At 32.2% G+C, this 20,971-nt stretch overlaps 1 protein-coding gene across 1 annotated transcript; it reads right to left on the reverse strand.

Moving 5' to 3' along the window:
• Positions 1-13,935: 13,935 nt before the first annotated feature.
• Positions 13,936-20,080, reverse strand: LOC115975341 (ubiquitin-conjugating enzyme E2-17 kDa-like). The gene is made up of 5 exons (XM_031096078.1): positions 19,950-20,080; positions 19,738-19,810; positions 18,266-18,393; positions 15,064-15,168; positions 13,936-14,294 (listed from the first exon to the last, which is right to left on the reverse strand). Exons 2-5 carry the CDS (start codon positions 19,805-19,807, stop codon positions 14,151-14,153), a joined length of 447 nt encoding a protein of 148 aa, XP_030951938.1. The 5' UTR covers positions 19,808-19,810; positions 19,950-20,080; the 3' UTR covers positions 13,936-14,150.
• Positions 20,081-20,971: the final 891 nt, after the last annotated feature.

A 20,971-nucleotide genomic window follows, 5' to 3' on the forward strand; every position in this document is an offset into this window, starting at 1 on the left:
CCAAGAAAAAATAAAGTAAAACAAAGAAAAAATCAACTTGAAGGAAAGAAAGAAAGTGACAACCCCAACCGCTCATTCCTTTGAGTCCTTGACCCCATGCACAAATCACAATCAACCAGGCAAGCCATTTGGCTCATATCATAATATACCCTAATCCTATAATTGAATGATTGTTTTCCATATGAAAACTATTAATTATAGCCATATTTAGAGGTTGATACATTTTTGGTTCCTGTAGTGATTTTATTGTATAAGTTTAAGTTCAACAATTTTTTTTTTTTTGGGCATATTAAAAAATAATTGGTACTAAAACTAAAGGCATTTGTCATAATCATTTGCTATTTGGTTTTCTAAGAGCATAGTGCCTTGATTGTGAATTAAGAGGGAGTTGCCAAAAAGGGATCAGCCATATACATACAAAATAGGCATCCTTGATTCTCATTCTTTTGTACTTATAGAAGCCTAATAAACAAAGATAAGCAACAAAACGAAGGTCATTATGGTAATTGCAGTGACAGATATTATAAGTGGGCCGAGATTTAATATATATATATATATATATATATAAATCAATTGCTTGGGCTGACCCGTATTCGGATATTTGCTTAATTGACTGGGCTGCAAATGCGATCCAGACATTTCTCGAACAACGTGGCAAGCAATCAAGCCGTCCCATTTGTTTCTTTCTTTCATTGCTTTCGTCCACTTGACCTTTAGACCTAATATTTTAGTCAAACTTTCTTTCTTTTTAATAAATTTTTTGGTATTACTTGAATCTTTATTTCTAAAATTAAATCATAAAATTCTAGTTTCCTTGACCAGTAAAAATTCTTACTACTTGACCTTTAGTCCAATTGATATCTCTAACTTTTCTTCGAGTTTGAGCCTTCTCAGATATGTATTCCGTCTTTTCTAAAAAAGAAAAAGCGAAAAGTTATAAGCTTTTGTTGTCAATTAAAAGCTCTTGGATTAAAGATCATTTCTTAACTAGCTAAGATGTCATTTTTTTTTTTTTTTTTTTTTTTTTTTTTTTTTTTTTTTTTTTTTTTTATGGAAGTGAGCTTTAATGATAAAGAACGTTTCTTATTGAAAAAATAACCCAAGTTCAAATCCTATATAAAAATAAATAAATAAATAATTAATCACATATATTTCTATTATTATCAAGGCCGTGTTGTTTTGCTTGCCTCTATCTTCTGATTTTTTTAGACAATTGGCAACAGTTTAAGGCTTCCAGCACACATGCAGTGGCTTTTGCTGTCAAAGAATTATTGGTTGGTAGTCTCTCATTGTCTATACTAATTGCCATTCTTCTTTCTTTTTTTTTTTCTTTTTTTTTTGTTTTTTGTTTTTTTTAGAAAGTTTCAATCTATAGTATTCGCTCTTGATGATAGCTTTTTATCATCAGACCAAATCACTAATAAGTTTTTGGTGTAGGCGGGGACTGAATCCCAGATCTCTTACTCAACTATCAAAAACTTTACCGGTTGACCTAATTGAAACCCACAACTAATTGCCATTCTTGTTTGCTGATTTGTTCACTGATCCAAATTTGGATTATTTTTCAACCGTTAGTGCCTAAACTCATATTTACTCATTTGATAAGTCAGGATAGACTAGATAGCTAAACGCCTATAAAAGAATGCAAGGATTTTATTATTATGTTATACACGTAACTATCTGTAACATTCTATCTTTTCTTTATTAATATTTTTTGGTGGGGATAAAATTTCTTTTTCAAATCCTGCTTGAATGAACAATAATCGATAACTGAACATGTGTAATTAAACAAGACTGCCTTTTTTTTTTTTTTTTTTTGAAGAGAAATGAGAGTGCTTGTGCATGTAATTAATGAACCTTAACATGTTTGCTCGGATATAATAATAGCAGGAATTAATAACAATTCAGATGTAGCGAAGCAAGAGAAAATTTAAAAAAAAAAAAAAATTAGCCTCAACAGGAGCATAATCGTGCAAACACCAACTCAGCTAATGTAGAAAGAATCTGATAAATGTTAGATTAAAAAGTGAAATTTAATCTGGGCATTTTTTTTTTATATACAAAATAGAAATTCTACTCTAGCCTAATGTAAATACATATGTGTGTGAAACTTTTTCCTAGAAATATGAACCTCAGCATTTACCAATGATCATCGCATCAAGACTGTGCGGTGATTTTTTATTTTTTTTTAAATGTTATATTGCTGCATCATGGTATCAAAGATTCAAAATATCTGTCATTAAATTCATGTAGTTAATAGAATAATGACTAATGAGAATGAGTGTTCTATATATAAATATATATTTGTTCCAAAACATTTATACTATCAAAGTTCAATGAGAGTTCTTGAATTGAAAATATGTTCCTAACGTGAAACTTAATATTAAAAAGTTGCCATTAGTATGTTAAAAGGGTACCAATAAATAATAACACCAATACCAATATACAATCTTGAAATTAGGGATATGTTGAGAAAAACCCAGTTGAGCAAATAATTAACAAAGCGATCACAGTATTCAAAGGTCTTATAGCTTGAGAAAAGAAGGGCGTGTGGATTTGCAAAGACAAAATAAAAGCTATTAGTTTTCTCAAATTTTCCCCCAATTACAACCCGTATGAAACCATAGATAAAAATACAAACAAAGAAGTACATTGGATTCGACAAATCCTTGTGAGAAGTCTTGGTCCGACCTATACAACGTATATATAAATTGATGTTTGTTTTGGCTTCTTAAACTACGCAATTTAAATCAATTTCTTATTGCAATTGTGTGGTTCTTGAACTATACATTAGAGATATAAGTCAATAAGCATCATCCCCTAGATGCATTCTTTGAGCCACAAAATAGAGAGGAACCTCATTATTTTATAAATCATGGTTAGTTTGTTGGCCAAGAAGATTCACCGTATCCCTATGTTTTTATACAAGTCATTGAAGTCAATAAGCACTTGGACCTAGAAGCACTTGGTTTTTGTAATTATAATTAGACAATCATAACGTTTATGAAATATAAGAAAGCTAGAATCCTATCTCTCTTAAAATAAAAATATAATAATAAGAAGAATCGTATGAGGGAGAGAGAGAGTTCTTTTGTTTATTGGGCTTGCATGATCAACTTGTTCTTAGTTCAAGAAGTGTCATGCATCCTCCTCTTTTGCCAAACAATAAAAGAACCTGTAACCTTATGACCACTTTCCGTCTCAAATCTCCATCATAAAGATGAAGGAAAAATATAACTATGATTGGAAAAGTGATTGAGATAATATGGATAACATAAATTACATTGTAAAAATGAAGATCAACTGCTAATAAATATTGACTATAATGCATTAGTACTACCTAAAGACATGAATGTATTAAAGTTTGAATACTACAAAAAGCTTTTTTTCCCTTCTTTTTTTTTTTTTTTGACAAATAAATAGTGGGAGAGGAGGAAATGAGATTTGAACCACAACCATGGACTACTTGTCTACCACAAAGAATATCATTATAGTTGAACTACTATCTTATATCCCAAATACTACAAGGGTATTAAAAAGGAAAGACAAGGGTATTAAAAAGGAAAGACAAGTCAAAAGACCAAACAAAAAAATCCTTTGAAAGTTATTTCAATGTACCAAAAGTTGTGTGGTTCAATAGCACCTCATTGTTAATTACCCACTTATTATAAGTTGGGGGTGGATGATAACTATCAACTCAATCATCTTTTGTGATTAATATATATATATGTAATTTTAGTAATCAATTTTTTTTTATTAAAAAAATTGATAGTTATATGAGCATATGTTAGATTTGAACTCTAACGTATTTGTTGAAAATACCAAGCAATATTAGTTGAATTATAAAACTCTTTGCTTTAGTATAATCATTCCAAAGAGTTAATTATCAACTTTTTATCCACTAACCAAAGCACAAAGCAAATATCGTTTGTGGATTAATCATTAAAAATGTAGTACAAAATCCTAATTTATTGTATTACTAAAACTCATGATAAATTGATAACACATTTTTATAATACTACTTCTAATTTTATCATGATTAATCCTAAATTAGATTGTCCAATAATCATGAGACTTGGAAATTTATTTAATTATATACAAATTGTTTATTGTGGTGTACACAAAACAGTTTGAATCTAAGTAGAATCACAGGATCTCTTCTCGGATTTAACATGCAAAGCCCTCCAATTATTTTGCTATAAGTGCTATCTAGCTAGAGTACTTATGAAATATATATAATGAAGGTCCCATAAAAGAGTCTTGGAAATATACTTTTCTAAACTTCACATACAATATGTATTTTTAAAATATAAATAACATGGTATTTCACAATTTCCACTCCACTAAATAACAGATACAGATAATCGTATTATATTCTAGCATTGTTTTATTTTTCGAGAAAATGTTATGAAAATTTACTAAACTAATTTTTGGAACACTTGAAATTATTTCTAAAGAGTAGGATTGATTTATTTTCCTATGAAATTTTATTTAACATTCATTTACAAAAATACAAAACAAAGATTATGGCATATCTTATATTCTTAATCAACAAAGCTTAAGGAATCTTGGAAAAGCTCATACTTTTATGAATCTAAACTAATACACCAAGTTATTAAACTAATCCAATATAATCTTCAAAGTTTTTGAGACATGGAGTTGTTTATATATAAAGATTAAAGAATGGAAATTTTTAATTGTTGAATGTAAGATCATATAATAAATAAATTCCCCCCCCTAAGAAAAAAGAAAAGAGAGAAAAAGAAGTAAAGTTTATTGAAAATGTTACTACATACTAGTATAATTCTTTAATTAATGAACGGGTGGGTGGGTTTTGTATCGAAAGCTGAAGACAGTAAATGACCGGCAGGAACAGTTGGGCCCCACAGACACATCAGCTTTTGAACAGTCCGTAACAGTCGCCATTCACGGTTATCGAGTCCATGACTGACATGTGTGCATCGACATGTGACGGTGACGTGTCTACCGCATGTGACGTTCAGTTTGATATTATCACCAAAGAAAGAGATATTTTTTGTGAAGAGAAATGGTCGAGAATACAACTTCTGTCCTACTTTGTTGATATAGCAAGTCATAAGTGGTTGTGTGGTAAATTTACCGTTTTTACTCTACTATACATAACTTGTTAAGTTAATAAATTATGGTAAAAGCTAGTCCTAACATTTTTGTTTGTCAAGAATATTCTAATTCTCTTGTTAAATAAAAAAAATTAAATATTAATAGATGTTTTTAGAATATTTGTTAATAAATTATTTTTATAAATTTTTAATCCATTTTTATGAAAAATATTAAAAGTTGTAAAAAAATTCTTTTACTTTTTTCCATAAAAAATTTTAAAAATATTTCTTAAATTAATGTCCTTAAGACATCGTCAACTTTTTCCAAAAAAAAAAAGATCTAAATTCTTTTACACTGCGCTCGGCAAAAATGTGAGGAGCTAAAAAAAAAAAAGAGGAAATATGTGCCTTTACTTTCTCATTTCCTCCCAATTTGGAAGGAAAGAAAAATGGGTGGTTCTTATGAAAATTCATTCCCTCCATTTCCTTTTTCTTTTCTCGATTTTTTTCCAACCAAAATATATGATTTTTTTTTTTTTCATTCTCTCCATATCTTTTCTTTCCTTAAAATCATATTTCATAACATTATTCATTATAGTTGAATTAATAAGGCAAAAATGTAAAACTGACTCTCTAATTTTTAATTTTTGTCAATTCAAGGCTCCATTACAAATTTGTTACTGCTACCAAAACGACACCGTTTTGCATTTTTTTTTTTTAATTTAGAATTAAAAGAAAAATCTGGAAAAAAAAATTAAAAATCGTTCCCTTTCCCTGAATCAAAAAAAAAAAGTATTCAAGAATCAAATCCCTAGCTTTGAGTCCGAGAGAGAGAGAGTGAGTCGGGGTGCAATGCAGATGACCCATTTATATACAGATTAGTTTAGTTTAGTCATTAAGCTGCAAAAATATACCTGCAAAGTGGCTAGGAAAGAAGCGGAGGACAGGCAAGGAGGAGCTACGTTCAATCAAGGCAGAGCAGCGAGGTGGTTTACGTGGCGAGCAGGGGCGGTGAGGTTCCTCACCGCTAGTGAACTCAGTCGCTCTCTCTATCTCTCTCTCTCAAACCGACTCACTCTCTCTCTGTCGAACTAAAAGCTAGGGATTTTTTTTTTAATTCTGAATTAAAAAAAAAAAATGCAAAACGGCGTCATTTTGGCAACAGTAACAGATTTGTAACGGAGCCTTGAATTGACAAAAATTGAAAGTTAGAGAACTGAATTGACAAAACTGAACGTTAGAAGACTGAAATGAAAAAATGTGAAAGTTAAAAGGTCAGTTTTGCATTTTTGCCCATTAATAAATAACTTCCTACATTGATAGCAATGATAATTGTGAAATTTTTTGTCTTTAAGAGTTTTGTTATCATTTTTGAAAGTGAGTTATTTGTTATTATAATAACTACTAAAATCTTATCCATTTATTTCGAGGTAAATGGATTCTATTTTATCAAGCCATAAACATTTAAAAAAAAAGGTTGGCGTCACTATTTTGATATCTACTATTTAAATAAGTGATAACGTGGTAAATCAATCAACTTATTTCAAAACAAATAGATAAATTCTAGGAACTCCATGACAGAATTAGGCCCTGTTTATTCTGATAACTAATAGAGAATAATAAGCAATACCACCCTTATAACCAATGTTAGGCCGCGTTTATTTTGACTTAAAATATTTTTTGACCATTAAATATTTTCAAGCTAGACAAAATTACTTTGAGATGAACTCATCATTGACATGATTATGTTACACACCATTCACAAGTTAACTAATTAAAAAAAGATGAAATGCAACTACGGTATTTTTTGAGTAATTTTAAGACTACAATTTTTAGCACTCCATTTTTCACAATTATTTTATCTGGTAGGCTATAATTAGATAACTGTCACTTTCACTCGCAACTTTTTTTTCTTTATTATCATTCGTAGTCAGCGGCATTGGATCGTTGTAAGAAATGACGTGATCTTAGAATTATTGATTAATATGAATTATGAAATAGGGCCTAGTCCCAGGTCCACCGAATTCGTAAAGCTAGTGTTACAGTTCTTTTTTGTTTCCTCCCTTCCTGTCTGGGGGAGTAGATAGTGTAGCTGCAAAATGAATGCTTGGGTGTTCTGGAAAAGTGATTTCTTAGGCCTCAAATTGAGGGTTTAGGTGGCCATCATTGGGGGGACAAAAGCATGCTGTAATGTATGTTACAACACTTTAGTGGTCTCTTTAATGGTTTTGGTCCGTTGCTCACAATTATTAATTACTCATACCATTATTCAGCAGAATTAATAATTTCATAATTCTTGGCTGAATGATGTAACTGTATTTTTTAAAAGAACACGTTTCCCTCTAAAGCATTAATTACAATAGTAGGCCAAAATGGTAAAATATTTCTGTAAAGACTCAATTTGTAACGATCTCAAACTGGTATTGGGTTCATACGTTAAAAGTCCAAACAATAAATTTATAGAGAGTGGACTGAAAGGCTGGGTCTTGGTCACCGAATGGTGGTTAGTCATGGTTTTCGTAGTAATTTGCACGAGAGTGACCCTGACGTATCTAACAAGACTATTTTTCAACACGACCTGAGTGGCTCTGGTCCTTAGACCTCGTCCGCAGAGCTTTATGTTCTTATTATTCTCCTTTTTTAGGGCTTAATAGTCTAGGAGACGATTTCTCCCCCCCCCCCCCCCCCCTTCGTGACTGCTTCCCCTTCTTTTATACTAGCCTTTCCCCTCTCTTATTTGTCCACGTGTAGGTTTCGCTTTTTAGGGCTGGTACTTGTCTTTTCAGCCCATACCCAAAGTGGTTAGGAGTGGCTGTAAAAGCTAAAGAGTATGGTGAAGAGCATGGACTTGTCAGGCGCAGAGTACTTAATTACAGTATTGGCAGCCTTTTACTTGGGCCGCTCCCACACTGTGCTTGCCCTTTCTTTTAGGAGCGTTCTGGGATGCCGAGGACAAAATCGTCATCGGTTATATCCCTAGGTCATTTGTACTTTCACTGTATGTCCTCGGTAATGCCTCTTCTCGGCTCGGGCCTTGGGCCCTAATGTAAAGTAGGCCGGGGTCATAAATTCTCTGGCCCCACAATTTTTTTTGTCGAAACTTTTCAGTAAAATAATTCTTATCTGAAACTATTTAGAGATTTGTCCTTATTTTGAAACTCGATTTTCTAAAAATCGAGTTTCAATGAAAAACTCAATTTGGAGAAAATCGAGTTACTTGAAAAAACTCGATTTTTATTTTTATTTTCAAGTTTGATTGGTTATAACTCGATTTTTGCCAAATCGAGTTTTTCATTAAAACTCAATTTTTAGAAAATTGAGTTTAAAATAAGAACATATCCTTAAATAGTTTCAGATGGGGGTATTTTGCTGGAAAGTTTTGGCGAAAATTGTATATTCCCATTTTGGCCTACAATAGCATGAAAAATTTGTTGGCATAAAATGCAAGATGTGTCTGAATGTGTTTGGTATTTAATTTTCTTGAGCATGTGTATTTTTTTTTCTCCCAAGAATTTTGAAATCAAATTGCATTAATTTTCATTCCACGAACCCAAACAGCATTGTGAGTTATGAAATTTTTTTTTTTTTTTGGCTTGAACCGAATGAGAAGAGGGATTTGAACTTGGGTTTTTCTTAATGGAAGCCAAAGCAATGCCATTAAGTCACAATGTTCTTGACCAAATTTGATATTTATCGTTTGTATATTATAAATTACTCTTAAATCCTTAAAAAAATTAACACTGAGTACACTGGTTGTACCATTGTACATTACCTTAAGTAAAAAAAAAAAAAAAAAAAGCAACTGATTAAGGGAATCTGATCTTAATCTAAAAGGCAAAGATGAATGATTGGAATGAATGCATGATTAGATTATAAATTAGGAATGATTGGTGAATCATTTGACCACTAAAATAAAATTTGTAAAAAAAAGATTACACTAATCAAACTTTAGACAAGTCCACTTAAGCAACAGCTAGGTGTCCATGTGGCGACTCAACAGTGACCACTTCACTGCCATTAGTGAAATATTTAGGTGGGGGTCAGACTCAGATAGTGAGTGTCACATTCTTGTCTTTAAATAGAGACAAAACCTTCAAAGTATATTAATGGCGATTAATATTAGAAATTAAGGAGACCGTATTTTCAGGGACAAGGTCCTTTCCAACTCGTGTGCACGACTCCTTTGCCGGGTTTGAGTTCGAATTTTTTATTTATGCATTATGGTTTGCCCGTGCAATTTTTATATATAAGAAAAGTGAGTGTGAATGTGAAAGAGAAAGATACATGTATATTATTATTAAGAAATTTAACCAATCTTTTTTGATTGAATGCTCCAAATGCAATGGTGTTAGACATAAGAAGACATGGGTCACAGTGCCCCATAGGAGAAAAATAGTATTGAACTGAGATATACAACTAAGCTTCAATTGCCTTTTTCTCTTTTTCATTTTATGGGGAAGAAAGCCCTATTAACAGTGCAGCACAGATACAGGTCACTGTTTTTGACTCCTTAGTTTCCGGGTCATTACCGACTCAAAATATATAAATATTGATAATATATATTACTGACTCAATTAGTATATGTGTTAAAGTAATTTCATGTTCTTGCATGTTGCATCTATATCGAATATGGCAAAAGGAATTGAGATTGCATTTGGAGCAAATACATTGGTGGATTTACTCTTGACTGAATTGATTCTTGATATAGAAGCTCGTATGAAACACAGTTTCAGGTGACAATTCTGGTTTTGGAAAGCATAATGGGAAGGAAATGATAATTGTAAAAATTCTTTAAGAATTGTATGCCATTATTGAATTGCATTTATTCCTTCATTATTTATCCCAACTAGCATGTAAATCCTTACATATGCATATGTGTGCCTAAAAAGTAAATAAAATTAGATAGATATTTAAACAAATTTCTTTTTGAATTTTTTTTTTCAACTCTTAATAAAACCTTACACTTGTAAGTTGTAAGGATATTATTTAGTAAGTATGTAAATCATTTATTCTTAATTGATCCATTTTAGTAAGAGATAAGAAGATAGTTTTGTTTTTCACTCCTAATGAAATGTTTTAAAATTGTGATACAATGAATTTATTCTTTCTATATATATATATATATATATATATATATATATATGTAGGGTCACGTTTTTCAGGCCAAGTCCAAAATGCATGGGACCTTAAACCAGTAAGCCCGATACAATGAATTTGTAGAGAGTGAGTCAAAGAGCTGGACTTTAGTATATGGACAACGACCATCACGGTGTTCCTCATGGGCCGAGTTTACCAGAGAGAATTGGTCATCGGCACGATCCGAGGAGCTTTTTCTGGTGCCTCTGGTGTGTTGGTCATAGACTTTATACCTCCTCTTTTTTCTTTTTCTTTTTTCTTTTTTTAATTTTTAGTTGAAGTTTATACTTGAGTTAATGATAGGTTTTAATAATAGATTACAACTTGTTATAAATGAGGTCGAGTAGTTTCAAAATATCAAAAGTTTTATAGCTCAACTGGTTGGCATTTCATAGTATTTTCAATGAAGACATCCAGGATTTAAATTCCGCCTCCATTATTGTACCTATCGAACTATTAAAAAAAAAAAATCAACTTAGCTTAAAGTACATTTGTAATTATAAATGGACTAATTTTTTTTTTTAATTAAACAGAAGAAGTACTAAAAGTAATTTAAAATTGGATAATTAGTTTGAAATAGTTTAAATTGGAGAACTTTTGTAGCAAAAATAGAGTGTATGTGAAATCTAATTGAAATGATATTTGGCATAAAATTAGAATCTAATTTATATAGTTTAATAAACTTTGACTTTAATATATTAGTAATTAGATAGATAGGTCTTGAAAGTTTCTAAATGAGTCAAAAATACCGGTTTTTAATAGTAACTAAGAAGTTTTTAATTGAGCACCATAAATTCTTTTCTTTTCTTTTTTTTAATAATTTGATAGTTGGAAGTACGGGATTTTAAACTTTTTACTTTTTATGATTTCATTAGAAACATCAGGATATGTCAACCAATTGAGTTACAAAACTCTTGAAAAGCATCGTATATTCAATTGTATCACATTAGGGATTTAGGGACAACAAGTTATAGTATTGAGCATTACTTATCATGTTCTTCACGATGGACAAGAAGATGAGAATCCATATAGGATCTGTAAGAAACTGGCACCGACCCTTGATTTGTTCTAATAGCTAGGCATTCTAGAACATGGCTAATAGGTATTGACTTTGAATAAATTAAGTGAACAAAGTGATTGGATTATAATTTTTAAAGGCATATATGGGAGCATTACACACCTTTTGATCCGTGCCTGAGGTGATGAAAAAGCCTACTGAAAATTACAAGTTTTTGGAACGATGTGGGCACATAGATTCATTTTTATAAACACAGTAGCCATTTCTCTTTGGTTTGTAGCCCTACATGTTCCCAGGAAAGTTGTCATTTTTATGAAAAAATTTTAATATTTAAATTTTTAGGATAAGTGATTATTTATTATGATACCAACTAGATTTGAACTTTGTCTTCAGAGGATAAAATTGATTTGAGTCCCAAAATTATTATTTTTCATCAGTCTAGGCTTTTTATTGAGAGATCTTTATGCATCCAAACATTGTTTTAGACTATATTTCTGACGCAGACCTATCCAGCAATGGATCTTAGGAGCAAGTTCGAACTTTGTTTTAAACACATTGAATAAAGAATTACACAGTACACTGTCACTATTAGCCTCGTGGGATAGATTGAGGCATAAAGCAACCGAGGGAATTCATTACAGAACTATGGGCCACAAAGGAACACCCAGCTAGATTGAAGCCATAATTTATTGTAAAAATCTATGATTGAAGGCTGATACAGCTACCTGTTTTATGGTGTGCTAGAACGCATGCTCTAAGATCTTTAGCTTAGCCCAAAATACAAATATTTTTTCCCCCAATAAATAGAGTTCCTCGAACTGTCATTACAACTTGCAATTAATGAAAGTAAAGAATATTTTGATTTTTGAAGACAAAAAATATCTTTGAGAACATTTCTCCATATCCAAGGGATACTACCAGGACCATCTCCAAGCCTAGCACTCTATTGAAGAGCCCACTATTTTTGGGCAGGAATTACATCTTATGTGCCCACTTGATGGAGTGAGTCATAGGTGTGTAGAATCCACAAGTTGTGAATGTCTCATTTCATAAAGTAAGCACATAAGATACCATCTCCCTCTAGTTAAAAACGTCCACAATCAGACTGGATTAAAATTAATGTTGATGTTACTATACGTTCACTTAAAATTGTTTTAGCTGCCATTTGCAAAAGTGATATTAGAAATGCTCTTCTTTTTTAGCTAATTCTAGTCTCTTGCTCCTTTGAATTCCTCAAGTTGTGAAACATTGGCTTCTCTGTTAGCTATCAACCTTGCTATCAAACATAATTATCAATTCATGATTTTTGAAAATATCTCCATGATTCCTCTAAGGGTCCATTCTGCAAGAATTCTTCTTCAAGATCAAGTATTATCTTTGTTCCTTCCTTTGCTAGGATTTTTTTTTTTTTTTGGTTAACAAATTATTGCTTGTCGGATGGCTTTTTGTAACTTGGACGGACCTATCCTCATCCCCTTTCTTTCTGCCAAGGTCTTTTATTTGGAAAATGGAGATGGGCTGGACCTTCTTTAACTCTCTTAAGATATACTGTATATAATTATAATCATTCATTACCCAAAAAAAAGGACTACAAAACTGTTTGTAATATAAAGTATTCTGCGAGTTTTATTTGTCCTTTTGGAGTGGGCTTGGAGCTTACACCTATGAATCTTTATCTATTCCTCTCCTTCCCCTTATTGATTAAAAAACAAAAAACAAAATGGTTCGAGAAACAAATATGCTAGTCAGTCGTAGCACTCACCGGAATCCATGAATTTGAGTATTTAGGCACTTAAGAGAAAAAATAATAATAATAATAAAATTTGGTGACACTGACTCGCTTTTGGGCAAAGTTGTCTTCACCTCAATCCATCCATCCTTATCAAAAACAACACGAATGGACTCTAAAAGAAGAAAAGTTCTGGCTTTCCTTGAATGGATCTATTACTGTTTCACCAGCTTTTCTCATTTCTACTGGAACGAAGCCAGAGACATTTATCATTATTAAATTTGAGAACCAACTTCTGGCGACCCTAGTCTTTGTTTTCCACGAATTTTCAGTATATTGACGATAACTGAAAATCAAGTCTAATTGTTCCGTCTTCTAAAAAACAAAGTAATTGTTCTGGTTTGCCTTATATGGAAAATTAGAAAACTTATTAAGAGCTTTCAAAATTGTGACCCACTCGTTTTATGTACCAGATCGATATCAAAGGTCTTGGAAGTATTTAAAAAATGCCTCTTTATGTAGCATAGTAGCAGTAGTAAAACTCTTTTACTGTGGAAATACTTGCCATAGCATTTTGGAGATATCTGATAGGCTGAAAATTCTTTTGGCCCCATAGCACAAAAGATATATATATATATATTTTTTTTTACTAATATTAAAATAAAATAAAAAGGACAATAGCAGAACCACATGGTTAAAATGACTCCAGGAAGATCTCAAATTGTGCTGACCAGCAAAACTGCAAAAGCTAGATTCATAAGACGCATGTCCTCTTTGAAATTACGAATATGTCAAATACCTGATATTGGTAAGGATATTTTTCTCTCCCTTCTTCAACCTTGATCATACCTTTCATATTGAGACTAGATATTGCTTCTTCCTTCTTTTATTATTATTATTATCATTTCAATATTTTTTCTGTTACACTTGGGCCAAGTAAATGAGTTGCGGAATGAGATGATTTCTTTTGGGCATAGGTAGAATAGGACGATGAAAGTTTAATATTAGAGCTCAATTACAAGTTACAACATTAATAAGAAAGGTACATTATTTTCACTTGGTCATTTGTCAAATGCCCCCCCGCGTGCATGGCACACGAAGGTATAACTTCTAATAATTTAAAAGACCAAAGCCCATTGAGAAATAAGCCCTCCTATCACTCTCAAACACACTCAACATAGCAGCATTACTAACCCATAGCATACTTCTGGGTCCAGCTTCTTGCAGTTGTCTCATACTTGCTCCTGTCAGTCTTGTACATGTGGGCAATTTCCGGCACTAAAGGGTCGTCAGGATTTGGGTCCGTTAGAAGTGAACAGATTGAGAGCAACACCTGAACATAAAAAATCAAGAAACCCCAAGCTTTAACACAGTAATATAGGAGGAAAGTGAAAACATTATGTAACAAGAAGCTTCATATGAAAAACACCCCAGAGATTAATACAAAAATGTACTCGCCCAAGTAGTTCAGAAAGGAATATGAATACAACAGCCTAGGAATGCAAATTTACCACATAATTATCAAATATGAACACCAAAACAGGGACAAGGCAAGACACACAATACCAATGCATCCATGAAGTTTACTCAATAAAAAATCGGAGTAGACAATTAGAGATAGATTTGCTACTGACTTTACAAACTTCAGGTTAACCCTTAATTCATTCCGTTGTTAAGTGTGCCATTGTGATCAGTCATTCAGGAAATAAGGTAGTTTCAGTTTAAAAGGCAAACAGGATTTGACTATAGCAACAATTACATAGCTTGTCTGAACACATGGAAATGGCAATTGAGGAATACTCCATCTAGCATGGGGCCTTCATAGAGAAGCACGACCATTACCAAAAATTGATGGCATGGGATCATTTTTAAAATACTATTTGACTGCCAATTTGCCATACATTACTATCACCTTTCAACGATGGTTCACACTTTTTTCTTATGGCCCCATACAAAATGATAGATTCAGATTGGGAGATTATCCATAATATATTTATATATGTGGAACACAAAGAGGAAAGCTATATTCTATAGAACATTCAAATAAACCTTGAATTTATATATAAAAGGTGGAATGCATCATTAGATATAAAACAATAAACCTTGGATATGGTAAGGGCAGGGCTCCACTGCTCCTTCAAAATATCAAGACAAATGCTCCCATTGCTATTGATATTGGGGTGAAAGACCTTCGTCCTGAATGCAACCTGTACAAACCATCCAAAGAAGATAAAAAGCTGAAAGTTAGAAAAGTATGGAACAGATATGGCATAGCCAAAGTGTCATTCCAAATTTCCAAGCTAATATAAAATACTTTACTTTTCACATAAAAGGAGAGCAAAATCCTGAACGATGTCATATCAGTCTATTCCATGATCAACCAAAACTTGATGCTATCTCAATTACCTAGAATTATATAATCATCCTCATCCCACACCCCCACCCGATTTTTTTATTTTCCTTTTTCCTCCACAAATTGAGAAAGGGGGTGAAAGGAAAGGTGACATCATTGTAGGTTTATCCAATAAAATGGACAACAAATTTCCAGAAATTAAGCAATAGTCGATAATAGAGAAGTTGTGTGCATAAGGCACTGACAACGTTGAACAAGAAAAAGATGACCACATCCTAAGACTCAGGATGCTGGTTTTATGTAGTAGATGTTAGTTAAGGCAACTACACACACTGATCTGTCATGTTTTCATGATGAGTCTGCAGTTAATCCCATGTTTTCTTGACCCTAAATCAAACACATAATCCTATGTTTTCTTGACCCTAAATCACACATATAATCCCATGTTTTATGTTTTACTCATTAAAATATCAAAGGAGGACCTAAAATACCATTAATAATAGTAGTAAAAAAGAACCTGCCAATTAAGGCGGTAACAAAGAGTATGACTATGAATAGAACAGAATGGTAGAAAAAGAATACATGTTTTGGGAGTAGAGTATGACTTTGTATAGAATAGAGTAGCTAACCCTGTTAATATGTTGAGGATACATAGCTGAAAAATCGTAAGTATAGCTTGGTTGTGATGAAAACAACATAGAATGAAAAATTGTCCCTTGATGTTTGATGTATATTCTTGCATATATAGTAGAAGTGAAAAGATCACCCATCTATAGGATAATAGGATGGCAATTGTTAATATCTCATTGTCAACTATTAGTTACAGCTGACATTCCTCTCCTCCCCCCTCCCCCCTCTCTGATAAGTGCAGCTGACATTTTTCATCCTGGCCCTATTCCAAATTACAGACTTAAGTGATAAAAGCTTGGTTCCTGTTGTCATAAAAACTTGATGACATTTTTCAAATACCCTGAATCACACAAACTCGATGACATTTTCGGTATTTGAGAATGTATTAGAAGCCTAAGCCCATTATTCTAATTTCACACATGCATGTATCCCTAGTAATAGTTGAATAGGATATATATATATGCATGCTATGAACCCTGTAACTTTGTTGTAGCTGTCATAATAAAACTGTAGCAACTCCATGGCCACAGCAATAATTTTAGGTGAACCATGCAATTCTAGTGTTTACGCGCGAGCTCATGCACACCCATGCGTTGATCTTCTCTATTTCTTTATTTTCTGTAGTCCGTATCTCAAAAATCCAGGGTTTGGATTCATGTTTTCTAACAATATAAAAAATGGAAAAAGTGAAATGTCCATTGAATGTTTAAACAAATGTCTTTTTCATAACTGAAAGATGTTTATGGCAAAGCCCCTTTATGCTATAGAACATACTTGCACAATGATATGTTTTTGAATTTTCTGGATAAGTAATCATTTGATATGTCCTTAAATATAATAACAAACAATCATTATAAATAAACATGTGGGCAGAATCTAGACCAAAGAGTTGTAACCTCTATACACAATTTTTGCTCTCTTTTTTTTTATTGGTAAGTTATGCACGGCTGCACGCACCCGATGGGCCTTGAACCCACGATCTCACCCAATGAGCTCTAGTTATACTAGCACCTCCTCCCCTAATAAGTTCCAGGTGGAGATTGCAGTTCTAAAATGCCAATTATGAAAATTGGTATGGTTTTAAAATGCCTTGTTTAGTAAAAGAAACTGCTAACTAATTGGCGAGCAAACTGAGGTTCTGAGCTCACAAACACCTTGATATTCTTATCATTCAATTTGACTATATGAATGGGTTCAAAGATTGAAAAAGATTCGTCAAGGCTCCATTTTCTCTCTCCATTTTCTGGAAGATAAATTGAAGAAAAATGATAGATCCTCCCCAAACTTCATGGTAAAGCATCCACCAGCGCATGTGGAACCCCAAACAAGAACATTATTTGGGAAAATTCCAAGATAGTTTCACTGCAACAACAGAGCCTTGTTGATAAAAAGGCATATATTGTTTTTAATAACTTTTTGCACTTTTAGTAACACTGACATGTAGTATATCAAAGCTGCCAAAGACGACTATTCTTTTTCCAATTGATCTTCACAGAGATATTAACTATCACTTTTCAGTTATTGCTAGAACTGTACACTACATGACTTCAAAATTTTACCTATATCATAGGGCAGGCATCAAAACATCATAGAAAATTTGGCATTGAACACCCTAACTGCATGTTATTTTTCTTGTTCATTGTCCACTATATATACACTAGGGAAAACTAAAGTAAGATTAGATTTAATGAAAAGTAATTTGCTAAAAACTTTAGCCAATTGGAGCAAAACAATGACGTTAAGACATGAACAATGAAATGGAGCTTCACTAATCTAAGAAACATGAAATCACATAAAAAGTAGTAACAAATACAAATGCGATTTATAAGTTTGAAATTCTACATCAATACAATGTTTTCTTTGAGTCTGACTTCATGATCGGATAAAAATTTTATGAAGAAAATGCTAGAAAAACACAAATAACACTTTTTGCCAGTACCTAGTGATCAGCCTAGCAAAAGCCATTCATGGCCTATCCATCCATTGAGATGATTTCAAGGCACTAAGATGACAACGTAGTTGTATTGCATGCTTACAGAACTAAATTGCTCCAAAAAAAAAATGGTAGCTCAAAATATAAGGGTCACAATTATGAGCCCAATTTCCGTAGTTTGGAATCACTGCTTAATTTCATTAAGGCATTGAATATTAATACTATTGTCTTTGTAAAGATACCAACATAAAAATCACCTAATTTGTATATCAATATGACAGTTGATATCAGAAAGGATATATTGTTTGACACTTTTCAACAAAAACAACAAAAGATAACAAAAGCAACAAAGAATTCAATAGCCTTGAAAACTATAATAGTTACATACCTTGGGTGGTTTAAATGGGTAATCCGGAGGAAAATGAATAGTGACTAAAAAAACTCCACCTGCATAAGGACTGTCAGGAGGACCCATAATTGTTGCTTGCCAATGGAACATGTCTTCGGCAACAGGGCCTAAGGATTTAAATATCAACAGAAGAAAAAGGTAAATATAATGTTGCTCAAGTAAACTTGAATTAATGTATCTGAAGATTTAAAATAATCATTAAAGGAAGGCATTAATGGGAAAGAATAATAAAGGCTGGAAAATACAAACAGACAACAAAAAACTTATTGCCAAGAAGAATATAAGGTTGCACGTCTGAGCTGCAGTGCATGTAGCAAACGATCTACCGATGCAAGGTAAGAGTGTTCGTTTTTTGTCATTACATTTTCACAAAAGGAATGTGTAAACTTGAAAAACAAAAAATAAAAGGCTCTGCATATGAAGAAATACCACTTTATCCATCAGTTCCACAACTGTGAAATGACTGGAAGATACTTGGTTTCTCAATTTTCTCAATCTAAACTATTCCAAACATGCAAAGCTACATTGTATTCCTTAATATAAGCATTATTTATACATTAGAATGTCCATGATCAATTTTTCCTGCCTCTTTTTAAAGTATCACATTACTCCACAAGTAACGAATAAACATCAATAATCAAACAATGACAATAATGCACCAACATCATGAATTTCTATAATCAAGGCCAGGTGCTACAAGAAAGCCATTAGGAACTAAGATGCAGAGCAAAACAATTGGGATAAGACTCTTTTGATTTGAAATTTTGAATTTCTAATTGGCAAGAGTAGCATCCCGAGGAAAAATTATACAATACTCCGGGAGTACAATAGTGTCATACTCCCTCTCAGGACCCAATAACATGTGAGAACAAAAGGGTACAGCATTATTGTACTCCCGGAGAGCATGCTTTATTCTTTTCCCAAAGGGTATAACAATTGCGTTCATGAGGACGCCAATAATTTGCTTTCGAATACTATGAGATTCATAAGACATCAAATCCTACTCTTTTCCATTGACTATACAAATAAACTCTCATAATTAACATGATTATACCATATTTGATATTTCCCTCTCCAGATCTTTCTCAAAATCGCAAATTAAGCACTTTACTGTTTAAACAGCCAAAATTACAACTACAAAAAATAAATAAATAAAAAATAAAAAGAACAAAACAAAATTTCAAGTTAAAGAAAAATAGCAAAATCAAAATCCTAAGAACCAAATCCAAAGAAAGAAACAATTATTAAACATACATACACATAGAATTTTCAAAAAATCAGCATCAAACTCTCAGATCAAAATGTTTCACACAAAAAAAGCTCAAAACTTCACCATCCAATCCTTGTACTCAACACAAAATCCACAAAAATCAGCTGACAAATCAAGCAAAAAAGAAAACATAAACAAAAAAAAATGAAAATTTCCGGATCGGAGAGAAAGAAAGTAGTACCAGCACTGCAAGACGTAGGAGGATCTTTCTGTAGATCCTTGAGCTCCTTCAAGATCCGCTTCGATGCCATCACCTACAACACCAAAAAATTAAAAATTCACCAAAACATAGATCATCATCATCATCATCATCAAGCTCTCAAACAAACACAAAGTTACACATACATACACAGAAAAACAGAGAGAGAGAGAGAGAGAGAGAGAAAAGCTCACCTGAGAGATCCTTGTGGTAGAGAGAGTATTATTGAATGAACTTTGTTCAGAGAGAGAGATAGAGAGAGAGAGCTTCTACAAAATAAAAACAGTGACTTTTTATTTTGGAAACTTTTTTGGTTTTTGGAGTTAAATATAAATGAAAATGAGATATATAAATAAATGGGTCGAGCTTGCTCTCTCGTGATTGGTATAATTTCCATTGGACCCCACTTTCTTTTTTTGTGAATCTTGGGGCCGGCGCGGAGACGCGGTTTTACCGGTTGACCGGACCCCACGGTATTTTTTTTCCATTTACTTTCCAAGCTTGGTTTTAGAGTGGTCAGCAGGTGATTTTCTCCCACAGATTTCCTTTTTTATCCACTGGATTAATCTTCTTTTTTTTTTTTAACTCGTTTTAGTTTAGCTTCTCTCTTTTCCTCCAAAAAAAAAAATTAGATTCTCCATAACTTTGCCTGATTCTCTGTATTATATAATGTTTTTTCACTTTTCAGTGCAATCAATTACCCCCCCATTGCCTATTTTGCAGGCCTTTAACTTTTTTATTTTTAGATCTTGCACTAGATTTCCTCTTTTATTTTTTTTAAATTTTATTTATGACCAAGAAAAAAAGTGTCTATTTTACCCCAAAAAAAAGACTTTACCTTTTACCTTTTTGTTTTTTGGCTCTTTTTTAATAAAAATTTAATAAAACTAATTTTTTTGAAAACTAACAAGTTTTACCTTCTTTTTTTTCACAAATTTAATATAAATAAAAGTTATTAAAAATCATATCTTTTGATAAACACTATGTTAATAAGTTATCAAAAATTACGAAATATCCAAATGGATACCAAATATTTGGTCTTTTATATTTGATTTTTGTTATTATATCGATCATGTCACTTATTTCCATTAGTAATCTACTTATTTAGTGTATTTTATATTTAACCATTTCATAAAATACTAGCTTTAAAATATTTAAAAATATGGGAATTTCATTACTATAAGGAGAAAAACATATTATTGGCAATCAAATTACT

This window comes from Quercus lobata, chromosome 2 (genome assembly GCF_001633185.2).
Source record: "Quercus lobata isolate SW786 chromosome 2, ValleyOak3.0 Primary Assembly, whole genome shotgun sequence".
Taxonomy (NCBI): Eukaryota; Viridiplantae; Streptophyta; class Magnoliopsida; order Fagales; family Fagaceae; genus Quercus; species Quercus lobata.

Excerpts from the sequence above, each read along its gene's own strand:
- LOC115975341 (XM_031096078.1), bottom strand. The coding sequence starts at position 19,807 with ATGGCATCGAAGCGGATCTTGAAGGAGCTCAAGGATCTACAGAAAGAT. Across the intron at positions 18,394-19,737 it reads TCCTACGTCTTGCAGTGCTG|GCCCTGTTGCCGAAGACATG; the intron begins GTACTACTTTCT and ends TTAAATCCTTAG. Across the intron at positions 14,295-15,063 it reads CTGCCCTTACCATATCCAAG|GTGTTGCTCTCAATCTGTTC; the intron begins GTTTATTGTTTT and ends TTTTATGTTCAG.